Source organism: Phacochoerus africanus, chromosome 16 (genome assembly GCF_016906955.1).
Source record: "Phacochoerus africanus isolate WHEZ1 chromosome 16, ROS_Pafr_v1, whole genome shotgun sequence".
NCBI classification, from domain to species: Eukaryota; Metazoa; Chordata; class Mammalia; order Artiodactyla; family Suidae; genus Phacochoerus; species Phacochoerus africanus.
The window spans coordinates 12,052,564-12,065,359 of NC_062559.1; the positions used below are offsets into that span (position 1 = coordinate 12,052,564).

The 12,796-nt window shown below is 39.9% G+C and overlaps 1 protein-coding gene across 2 annotated transcripts in view; it reads left to right on the plus strand.

Moving 5' to 3' along the window:
• The window catches only part of DGKI (diacylglycerol kinase iota), a 471,782-nt gene that overhangs the window by 368,685 nt on the left and 90,301 nt on the right, over positions 1-12,796 (plus strand). For both annotated transcript variants that reach the window (XM_047763504.1, XM_047763505.1), the window contains exons 22-23: positions 6,201-6,280; positions 8,543-8,587. In XM_047763504.1, coding sequence (XP_047619460.1) covers positions 6,201-6,280; positions 8,543-8,587 — 125 coding nt within the window. The remainder of the gene's footprint in view (positions 1-6,200; positions 6,281-8,542; positions 8,588-12,796) is intronic.

Sequence of the window (12,796 nt, forward strand, 5' to 3'; positions counted from 1 at the left end):
GCACACACAAAAACACATGTTCACATACTTGTTCTGTTCCTGTATCTTGCTTGTTCATACATTTATATAAATACGTATACAAATATACATACACGTCTATATGTAAGATGCAAAGGTTTAAAGATTAATAGTAAAATGGACATTCATGTACCTCCCATCCAGATTAAGAAGCAGAACAAGTACCTCTCCTTACCTGTCTCCTACCACAATCAGTAAACTGATTTCTGTATTTGCCATTCTCTTCTTAGATAAATAGTTACCATGGACAAATGCATTCCTAGTTCAGATAGAGTGGCTTTGAAAAACCAAGTAGCAATTCTAATTCTCCCTGTGTAAGGGCAAGGTGATACTTTCACTTTTAGATGAAGGAGCTGAAAAGAAAGTCTCAGGATTATCGTCTGCCTTCAGCTCTCCTAAGAGAGCACATGAGCCCATTCTAAGAAGAGTTAGTGGGCAAGGTTAGGATTTGATTCTGGCAAGTGTTGGCATGGTGTTAGGGTAAGTTCTCGCTATCAAGTGGAACTATGGTTGAAGGGAAGGGAGTTTGAATTTTTCTTTTTTTTTTTAAGGAACGTATAATTTCGTTTATTTACTCATGTGTATATATGTATATATAACACATACGAATTTACATATTAATGAATCAATAACAGTGTAAAATTAGGACAGTTTTAAATCAAGGTCCTGCAGATAATGATGCTGTAAAAAAGTAGCAAAAAATTAAAGGTGTTTAGAAACCAAACCTAGACACATCCTGTTCCAGGGCACAGAAACGCTTCACCATGACGTAACTCTTGCTCTCAAGAACAGGTTAAGGCAGAGCACATCTGAGGATGATAAAGAAACTGGTTCAGATTCACTTAGACATTCTGTTCTTGGATTGAAAAATAACTCTCCTGTGATTATGAGATTCTTAATGATGACAGCTCCCTATGTATCTTCCAGTCGAGTTACCATGCCCCAGTACATCTGTCATCCTAGAATCTTCTAGCCCCATCCCCTTGGGGGTTCTTTTTCTTTTTTCTTCTCTTCTTTGTTGGATTCCCCATTTGTTATTTCCCATGCATTCCTTATTCTTGTTGCAAATGCAACATTTTTTGGTGCAAGTATTGCAGTAACTTTTTAGTAGAGGGTCTGTCCTTTATTCAATTCTTGGACTTGATTGAGAGTCTGGATTAGGTGTAAAAGTCTTCAAATTCTGAAGGCATTGTTTCCTTGATGCCCTGACTGTACAGTTGCGTTTGAGAAGCTATCCTGAGCCTCTCTAAGCCATCTAGTTTTTTTTCTCTTTGGAAATTTGTACACTCTTCTCTTTGGTTCCAATATGCTTAAATTTAAAAAAAAAAAATGTCTTCCTGTTTTTCTTTTGTTATTGTGCTTGTTGGGCCATTTAAATTTGGAAACTGAAGTTCTTCAGTTCTAAGAAATAGTCTTGATTTTTCCTTTGTTTCTAATAATCAGTCCTCTCTATTTTTCTCTGAAATTTTTGGAACTCCTATTATTGGAATGTTGGGCCACTGGGCCAGTGTTATTTTTCTTACCTTTCCTCTCCTGTTTTATGCCTCTTTTTATTTTTGCTCTTCTTTTGTGGAGATTTTCTCAACTTCATTTTCTAACCTATTATACTCTGTTCCATCACATTTCAAGGACATTTTTGGTGTTCTGTGACTGATGCTCCTTGTCCTTTTTCTTCTTCCTATTCTTAATCTTTTAATATAGTCATGTTTATATTTCATGGATAGGAAGTTTTCTCTTCACTCTTTGAGGATTCCCCAGAGAAGAGTCTTCAAATCTCTCTCCAGGAGTTCCCATAGTGGTGCAGTGGTTAACGAATCCGACTAGGAACCATGAGGTTGTGGGTTCGGTCCCTGCCCTTGCTCAGTGGGTTAACGATCCGGCGTTGCCATGAGCTCTGGTGTAGGTTGCAGACGCGGCTTGGATCCTGCGTTGCTGTGGCTCTGGCGTAGGCCGGTGGCTACAGCTCCGATTCGACCCCTAGCCTGGGAACCTCCATATGCCGCGGGAGCGGCCCAAAGAAATAGCAAAAAGACAAAAAAAAAAATCTCTCTCCAAGAAAGTAAGGTTCTGGCTGCCAACTTTCAGAGTCTAGTGAGGAAAGAAAGTTGGGGGTCTCTGCATTCTATAGATGATAACTTAATCCCCATTTTTGTAAAGTCACTGCATCTACCAAGAGTGGGTGGTGGAATCTAGGGATCTAATATCCAGTACTTCTTGCTTCAGCTGCAGCTGATGCTGGCAGTTTGCACATTTTCTGAAGGTTTTGCAGTGTAAATTGTATTGGTTCTTACCCATCCCCATTCATGGTTTAGGATTAGACTCTATAGGGGTTCTGAGCCAGTTCCCAGTTTTCTATCTGCTGTATCTCTTACCATTTTCTCCTCACTGTTCCTCCTCTTTTTGTGGGTTTATGTCTTTTAAAAATTCATATACTTTAGTAGCATTTCTGGTGAGAGAGAAGTATGTGTTAAATCTGCCTTCTCAATCTAGAAACAAACTTCTTCTTTATTGCTTAGTTAGAACTTGTACATTCCATTTGATCCCTGCAATAAAATTTCCATTATGTAGATTGAATATTGGCTGAGGCTTATTGGCATCAAATAAACTCTCCAAGTTCCAAATAAGATGAGTCATCAAGATCAGGAATAGAGATGCTAGTGCTCAGGTGATAAGTACTCTCACTTCTTCCAATTAAGATCAAGGGAACTTCAGTGAGGTTTGGCAACTGGTTGTCAGTAATGTAAAAGGAAGGTGGTAATTTTCCACAAGTTTCTGCTTTCTCTTCACTGTAAAGCCTTCAGTGGAAGTTGTCAGGCTACAGGATTTTTGTACTGCAGTTACCTTTCCCATTGAAGAAAGAGTAAAAGTTGGTTTTGTTTTTTTTTAAGTAAATAGAGTATAACTTATGGAACTACTACCAGCTAATCCTTATAGTGTAATTAATTGAAAGATAGCATAAATCCATTTTCCATCTCAAGATGCTTAAAAGATACTAAAGGGAATGAGGAAGAATTAGCATTGATGTTCTTGTTACTCATTTTTAGATATACCCTTGTATTTAATCGTCACAAATTCCTAGAATAAACCTATTCTAAATACTGTAGTCTTCAATCCAAGGATCTGAGGAATTGACTAACTTGTTAAGACCAAAGCAGTGCTAGGATTTGAATCTAAGAATGACCGTACATTCTTTCTGCTGCGCCCTGGTACCTTCATGGGAGATATAGATGTAGATATATAGTCTTTTTAGGGCCATACCCGCAGCTTATGGAGGTTCCCCCGCTAGGGGTCACATCGGAGCTGCGACTGCTGGCCTACACCATAGCTCATGGCAATGCTGGATCCTTAACCCACTGAGAGGGGGCAGGGATTGAACCCGCATCTTTATGGATACTAGTCAGGTTCGTTATCCACTGAGCCACAATGGAAACTCCCATAGGATAAATTTAACAACAGTTCTCAGCAGTCACACTATGAAATTGATGAAATTGTGCTATAGGATGACTTTTCTTTTTTAGCTCAGTTGAATAACTAATGTCAATCAAATGCACTGTTTCTCCTCTTCAGCTTCTTGAAGAATAGGCAAAGTTGCTGATTTTATATCCATAGTAGAAATGAAAGACACATCTTTGAAGGCTTTTTCCTAGACCATTCATTGATTCCACATCTGTAATATCCAAACTCTAATTGTAGTTTAAAATTTCTGCTACCTAATAGCTTGGATTCATGACCAGGCTAACTCCAAACGTTGATAGTAGCAGGAAGTAAGAGGTGTTGACTGCATTTCTGCCTTTCCGTAAAATGTGTCTCCTCACTTAAGTACACAGATAAATAGTGACTGAATTCCATTTCTCTACATTTGCACATTTGAAATTAAGAGAAAATACCATTTAACAAGAGTCCAACACGGACTCTCATGATGATTACAGCTGTATTCTCTTTCCAAAACCTTTGATCTGCTTTCTAGGCCAACCTTCTAGGTTTTCCTCATCATCTTGAGGCAGCAGGAATCCTCCTTCTTCTCTGACCTCAGCACGTCTCCTTTCAAGGATCTCTTTAGTAGTCGAGCTGAGGATGGCGACTTCAGTCACTCTTTTTAGGAATCTCTTTATTGAATTTTTCAAAGACGCATGATTACCATACTGAAGATTTTGAGGATATTTCCATTTCTATTCCAAAAAAAAAAAAAGAGAGCGAAAAGGTGTTTTTCCAGATAATTATTCCCCCAAACATGTGCCGCTTGCATGGTTCCTCACTCTTTTGCTGACTGGTTCTCTTGCTTGGCTTTTGGAAGAATTGGCAACGACAAGCTCCAATCTAATGCACACTGTCGACCCCTGCTCCTACCCCTTCTTCTTTGCCTACCCGGGAAAGTAGGCTTAGCTCTTAAAGACACTCTCTTTCACACTTGGATAGGCCTTAAGCCTGTCTTCCTCTCCCTGCCTTTTGATATATGTATATTTTTTTTACAAAAGTTTGCTGTGTATCTACCAGACATTGGCGCTGTGACAGGAAACTAGTTGTCACACGCTGTGCTGAGAGAGTCCACACTGATCCCTTCCAGCTTATGTGTGCCACACTTTGGGAACCTGAAGGTATGAGGTGGTGGCATCGCAGTCCCTCAGCCAGTTGAGGAGGTAGTGTTGGAAAGCAAACTCTTATTTCTTTTTCTCTAGACAATTCTTGCTTCTTTAACTACAAGACCAGTGGCGCTCCATATCCTTCAGAGAGCATCACATCTACCCTGGAGACAAAAATTAGCCCCTCTCTCCTAGAGTTTTCATGTGACTCAGTTCCTACATTTAGTATAGCCTGTGTTACTCTTATTTTTTATATGGGTGCCTTCTCCAACTACTTTGGGGGTTCCTCAAGATTTTCCCATGCACTTCATTCTCTGTATTATTAATTTTTAAAGTCCTTGCACTTGGCATTTGCAGACCTATTTATAGACAATGAACCTTTAAAAATCCGATGAAAGACTTAGGAGTTCCCATTGTGGCTCAGTGGTAACCAACCCAACCAGTATCTAAGAGAATGCAGGTTCGATTCTTGACCTTGCTCAGTGGGTTAAGGATCTGGGGATGCTGTGAGCTGTGGTGTAAGTCAAAGATGCAGCTTGGATCCCATGTTGCTGTTGTGTAGACTGGCAGCTGTAGCTCTGATTTGACCCCTAGCTTGGAACTTCCACATGCCACGGGTATGGCCCTAAAAAGCAAAAAAAAAAAAAAAAAAATTAAGTAAATAAAAATCCAATGAAAGATTTTTGAAAATCTTTAGTGTAGACCAATTGTTCTGTCATCTCCTTGTTAGTCTCTAGTTGGTTGATTCAAGATTTTGAAATATTTTTTAAGTCATGGGTTTAAAATAACTGTACTTTTAAAATCAGAAATGTTTGCATTTTTTTAAGTTTTGGGAAGGAGACTATTTCGGGAATTTCAGCATTTCAGGAATCTTACGCTTGTATCTGAAGTAGGAGGTTCTAGCCACTAAAGCCATTGTGTGACATTTTTACTACCACCTGAAAAGGGGGATTTAAGGCACGTAACAGCTGTCTTTATTGGTTCCTGAAGGCCTGCTGCTACCACATTTCCACTATTTTTAAAATCAGTTGGAGTTTAAGCTGTGAACCTTCTAGAAGCTTTTGGTTTTTTTAAAACATTTCTTTCCTATTTGGTTCTGGTATTGGCCACCAAGTAGTAACAATGCCTTGAGTAGCTTAAGTCTCTTAAATAGGGAATTGTCACAGTGTGACAGAAAGATGAAGCCCCATGCGTTTAGGAGGAAGAGGGTTAAGTGTCCAGAATTATGATTTTTTTCATTCCTCTCTGCTATGTTGGCTACTGCAAATGCAGGCATAAATTAGCAGCTGGCTTGAACAGCCTCTGGTCCTGTCAATCCACTGTTCCCATGGCATTATACTTCTTATCAGGGCCACTGAGACAAGATGAAACAAAGGCCGGCCTGGTGACAGGGGGCAGCATGGGTCATGCAAGAGTATGAAAACTGCATAAGTAAAGGGACAGGTCGTGGGGGCGGAGGGGTGGTGGTGTCAGGATACAGCGAAACATCCAAAAAAATCAAAAATACTTAGGAGAGTTTTCTTAACCATAAGAAACACATTTACATCAAAATAGAAAAATCAAATATGGTATTTTAGACGTTTCTCTTTCCTTCACCCTCAGCCATCCCTCTGGGTATTCTAGTTGTGCGTGGAGACTGTGATTTGGAGACTTGCCGTATGTACATAGATCGCCTTCAGGAGGTGAGTTTCTTTAGCCAATCATTTATTCTGCTCAGTTTCCCATTGTTTTTAACAATTACCAGCCATGGATATTAACTTCTAAAATGATGCATTTGGGGAGGAAATGGAAGTATGGTGGCCTTGTCTTTGAAGACTATGCTGCGTCTTCTCCCTTGCCCCTTCTCCTCCCCCGCTCCCAGCTGTTTCCCTCCAGTGGTTAAATGGAAAAGGATTGATTGAGTTAATGACAGCATGATGTTGCCCCAAAAGGATCCATAACTATAACTCAGAACCCCCGTCTTCTTGCCAGACAGCTCACCTATTTTTTGACCTGTACAGAACTTCAAAGGGCACTGATAAATAATGAAGGAAAAATGAGATTTGGGGTTACTTACTGTTTTGTATCTAGTACAGACTTCTGTCAGAGACAGCTTTTTTTAAAATGTAACTTCTGCAGGAAAGAAAAACCTGTATTTCATGAGGATTTGTGTCAGAACACAAAAGAATAATCTCTCTGTTACTTTTTTCTCAATCTGGTCTTACTGTAGAGAAAGAGAAAGGAGAGGGCCTCATAGGTGACAGTCCCATGAATTTGAATTGCATCAGCGAAGCCAGGAGACCCAGACCGATCACTGCTGTGGTCATTGGTTGTTGTTTTCAGGATGATGGGAGCAGGTAGTCAGTGTCTTGTTCTACAAATGGAAAAAAAAAATTAATAGCCACTTCTCTGTCTTGGTTTCTGAATGGAAGGTGCACTTTAGAATCACTTTTGGGGATGTAGTATAGACATTTATATGCTTAAAGCTGCTGGGTGGTTTTGATAAATACCCCAAGACAAGCAACTCTCTTCTAGATAGCACATTATGCATAAGTAAATATCCCAAATAAAGAAGACAGTGTTTAAAAATTCCTTCGAATTGTAGAATTGTAGCTACTTCGTTTTGAACATTAACTTCTGTTTCTCTTGATGGAAGTCAACTCAGGTTGGAGGCGTAAAGTAGTGTAAAAATTACTAATTTTTCTCTACCACGTTGCTAAGAGGATAGAGATGGAATTGTGAGTGCAGAAATTTTTGAGCTAGAGGCCAGATTCTGAATACTGATAAGGGTGAGAAAAGAAAAGTCAATAAAGTTTTTATGTGTGGCTTTATTTGGCTATTTTTACCGAAAATGGTACCTTAGCGCGTGTTAAAATTTGTGCATTTTTTAGCATGTGACTCAGATCCAAATCAATCCTAGAACAACATATAGTATCTCATTTTTCAAAATAGCATTCATCTGTTATTGTGGAACCGCCCTTAAAAATACCTGCCATTAAAAAAAAGTGAATCATCATTAATACCAAACTTTAAAGAAAAAAAAAAAAAAAAAAACCACCTCTAGGGTAACTTAAGATTCCACAGCCACAAAATATACGACTAGTGCATTGACTTTGTTAAAAATTAACTTAGGCTTATTACATCCATATTCAACAACTAAAAGTAGGATTCTTAAAAAAACATTAAGAGCAGGCACCAATCAAGAAGAAAAGTTTTAAACTTGGGCTCGGAGGGTGAGTTGATAAAGCCTGTGCAGAGTAGGTGTGGGAACAAAGGTAGGCAGGAGTGCTGAGCTCTGTAAATAGAATCACGACTCTCATTAATAAGGAAGCCTGCCGCACATGACCGTGGTGACAACTTATTATAAAACTTTATAAAGGGAGCCTGGCTCTCAGAATCTGCCAGGAAAACCTCATTAATTTCAACCCTGTTAATTCGCACTTCGTGATCATGCACAGGTGGCCAGTGATTTTCTTTTCTGTGAAAGTCTGTGAAAGCCAAGCCACGCATTGGTATAAAGCCAATTCTGACAGGATGTTTTTGGTCTCAGATAAATAAATTCTTCCTAAGCGCCTAAAGGGACTTAAGAAGCTTATTTCACAAGCCAAAAGTCCAAGTGCAAGTTAAATAGGACCCTCGTTTATTACAACAAAATCGCCTGTCTTTGACTTTCAGTTGTCTCCTGTCATTGAAATTAGATCCCTCACCTCCACACACTCTGTAGGATTTGTAAGTGTCAGTAGGTCAACGCCTTTTCTCCTCTCAGTCCAGGTTGATGTGCTTTAATTACATGTGGCATCATCTTCCTTGTTTAACCCCGAGGGGCTGGGGAGGAGTTCGATGCTTTCCAAACGGGTTTAACAGTATGAAATGGGGAGTTTCGTTGGTACAGTTGTGGAGGCAACGTGTTCAAACTAATTTAAGGTCTATGTATTTTTTTTTTTTTCTTTCCATTCTCTCATTAGGACCTGCAGTCAGTTTCTTCTGGCTCCCAGAGAGTTCATTACCAGGTAACATATAATTGACTCTCCTTGTTTCTTACCTTCCGGCCAAGAGAAGTCCATCTTTCAATTAATGTCTCATTTGGAGTCGAGCCCATATCTACCCGAGGGACAGAGTTCAGTCCAAGAACCAAGCGAAGTTGGCATCCTGGCTCTTTTGCATTTTCCTGCAAGGTGGGCAATCCTAGTCTGGCACGAGTTTGGGCTGTGGCTCTTCACCCAGATCATTTAGAAAAGAGGATAAAATGAAAGGTTCTCAGTGACGAATATGAGAAAATTCAACTCAAACTGGCTTGACAGGGAGTCTTTTGGTTCACATCAGCAAACGCGTTCAGATCCAGGGTGGATTTTGTGCACCCTTTGGCCATAGTTCATTTTTCTGTTTCTCTGTCCGTCTTTTTATTCTGTGCTCTTTCTGTCCAATTTCACCTCTGGACGAGTCATGGTCCTGGTCCGAGATGGCTGCCAGCAGCATCTGGCTTGTGGGTTTCTCCTTCACAGCCGGGAAAGTCAATTCCCTTCTTCTACAACCATCAAACCAGCCTTTTTTTTTTTTTTTTTTTTTTGTCTTTTTGCCTTTTCTAGGGCTGCTCCCATGGCATTTGGAGGTTCCCAGGCTAGGGGTCCAATCGGAGCTGTAGCCACTGGTCTACACCAGAGCCACAGCAACGTGGGATCCGAGCCACATCTGCGACCTACACCACAGCTCACGGCAACGCCAGGTCCTTAACGCACTGAGCAAGGCCAGGGATCGAACCCTCAACCTCATGGTTCCTAGTCGGATTCGTTAACCACTGCACCACGACAGGAACTCCAAACAAGCCTTTTAAAATGCAATTGCATTGGCTCATCCCGGTCTCTTGGACAGGATCTAATAAACCCAGCCTGCTTTTCCCTAATAACCCACATCCAGGCCATAGCAGAACACCTAGTATTCTTTGCCCTACAATCTTTAGGAATGTAGTTTCTTCCTCAGTTTCCCACCCCTGCTGTACAGCACAGGCCTGCCCATCGATCCTCTTACCCACTGGATTCCTCTGGAATGATTTAGATACCAGTTCATGACATGACCCCAAACTGCAGAGGAGACATGCAAAGCTCTCTGAGTTGTCCCATGAAAGCCCTTTGCTCTGAGAGGCCCAATACCCTTGCTGACTGGGAGGGTGTGTGGGAGTCATAGCACGCCAAAGAGGCCTTCCAAATAAATCCTCTCTCGGATTTTTTTACACCTCCACGTGGGGGAAGGACTTAAAGACATCCTAAGTCTATAAAACCTGGTAGCACCTCACTTTGCGTTTTGGTGTCTATTTTGCTATAGCTGAAGCTCCTAGTTAATCATCCTTTTGCAAAAACTGCAACTAAAGATTCCCTGTGCCTTGTAGCCTCAAGGTAGCTCTCTTTCCCTGCCAGTAGATACCCTGTACCTTCAGCCAAAGCAGCCTCATTATCCTGCAGCTGAATGACAGAAATGGCCTTGGGTTTCTATTTGTTCTTATGTTTATTTCTCCAAGTACCCCCCTCCCCCATTCCAGAGTCCTGTCTTCGATCTGGCTGTAATAGAAGGGATGAAAATTCACTCAGGGTGTTTTTACTATGAGAAAATAAAGTCTCCTTTGGGGACTGTTTTATTTTGTTGGCCGTTAAAAGGCAAATGTCCACGTTATTTTTTAGATCGAGCGCTAAATTTCTCATATCCATTATTTGCTTATTTACCTGGAGTCACTATCTAGGTTTCATTTCATTCTTAAAAATACGGGGTTTTTAAAAACCCCGTATTTTTTACCCTTTAAGAGATGGCACTGGTAGTTATAAGATTTTAAGAGGTTTTTTTTTGGTTTTTTTTTGTTTTTTTTTTTAAAGAGTGTAATTTTTACACATGGACATTTTAGAACCTTTGTAATTTTATCAAAGCATCTCAAACATTTCTCCTAATTAGTTTTATGAATACATTCAGCTATTATGTTATTATCCTGGTTTATTTGACGTACTCATTTTGGCATGAGAGTTTTGATATATGGATATTTTGTGCCATGTTTCTTGATGCCGTGTTTGTATACATCCACAGATATTGGGATGGTTGAGACTCCAGAATATGATAAGGGTATTTATTTTATTATTTGTTAATAAAAGTGTGTAGAAGGATTAATGGCACTTAACTGTATCATAACTTTTCTGGGGGTTCCCATCGTGCTCAGTGGTTAATGAACCCGACTAGCATCCATGAGGACTCAGGTTCAATCCCTGGCCTCGATCAGTGGGTTAAGGACCTGGTGTTGCTGTGAGCTGTGGTATAGGTTGCAGATGCAACTTGGATCTGGCATTGCTATGGCTGTGGCATAGGCCAGTGGCTGTAGCTCTGATGTGATCCCTAGCCTGGGAATTTCTATATACCATAGGTGCGGCCCTGAAAAAAAATTATTTTAGTTGATTTACTATACTCTGTCAATTTCTGTTGCACAGCAAAGTGGCCCACTTAAAAAGAGTGTGTGTGTATATACATGCTTTTCTCATATTATCATCTATCATATTCTACCACAAGTGATTTGATAGAGATCCCTGTGCTGTATACAGCAGGACCTCACTGCTTATCCATTCTAAGTGTATTAGTTTGTATCTGCTAACCATTTTTTTTTTACTTTGTTGACACTTCCTTTGCAACTTAAAACACAGTCAATTTTTATTAATTTTGCGTGTGCTATTGAAAAGAATGTGTATTCTCTGTTTAAAGCAGAGTTTGATGTATATCTATTAATCTGTAAATGCTTATTAGCTATATTATTCAAGCCTTCTATATCTTTTTCACTTGATGATTTTGAATTCTAACAAAAGTATGAAAGCCATCTAGCAAAATTTTACATTTGTCCTTTTTTTCTTTACTTCAATTAGTTCTTACTTTACATACCTCAGTATAAAGTATCAGGTACTAGAAGTTCTTCATAGATATTTCTTTGTAAATTCTTCCTTTGGCCAAGATGTTATGTGTTTAATTACCAATATGTCTTACCTTTAATTCTGTTTTATCTGATCTTAATGTTTACCTGGTATGTCTTTTCTGTCATTCTCTTTTCATCCTTTCTTTGTAATTTTGTTTTAGATATGTCTCTAATAAACAATATATGTAGCTTTAAAAAAATTCACATCTGGCTGGGATCTCAGGCAGATAGGAAGAGGAATGGATTGGAAGGATGGTGAATAAAGCCTTCTTTTTTGGCTACACTGATTTTGAGGTTTTTATGAGTAGAAAGTTGGATGTACGACTTTTCAAAGCTCATTGAAAAATTCAGGCCTTGGCAGAGCAATCTGAGCGTCATTAGCAAACAGACGGTGCTTCATTAAAACTGTGAGGCTGGAGATCACTCGGGGAGAATTCTCATAAAGGACCCAGTGTCGTATCTGTGTCTACTGAGTAGTCAAAAAGAGCCCAAGGTTAAGAGAATGATCAGTCAAGAAGAGTCATGGAAACATGAGCAGCTGGAAATCAAGGCAAAGCTGATATCATGAAAGCCAAAATTGAAACGTATTTCAAAAAAGGAAGAAGTAATGAAATGTGTCAAATGCTATTGAGAGGCTGAGATGATGCAGATTGATTTCTGTATTTTTCCCAAGGGTGTGTATAAAGTCCATGGGCCAGAGGCGCTATTAGTTTTATGTAGGAAGTGACAAAACCAGCTGGGCAGAAAATTTAATAATCTTTTGTTTCTTTTTTTTTTTTTTGTCTTTTTTAGGGCTGTATCTGTGGCATATGGAGGTTCCCAGGCCGGGGTCGAATCGAAGCTGCAGCCACCTGCCTACACCACAGCCACAGCAATGCCAGATCCAAGCTGCATCTGCGACCTACACCACAGCTCACGGCAACACCGGATCCTTAACCCACTGAGCGAGGCCAGAGATCGAACCCACAACCTCTTGGTTCCTAGTCGGATTCGTTTCTGCTGCACCACGATGGGAACTCCCCCAATCGTTTGTTTTCTAATGCAGAAACTGATAATATCAGGACCTCTAGTCTGTCTCCATGGGAGTTAGGGGGTGAGTAGGAGAAAGACCTGTAAGAAACATGGGCAGCAGAAAGCCTTAAATGCTTTTTGATGACCTTTCCTATGGATGAGATGGAACTCATTATGCTTGAGAATTAACCGTGATGGAATGAATAAACACCAGTAAGTTTAAAAACCTGAGAAATTCCTGTGGGCTCACTAATTTGCAATTGGGGCTTTTAGC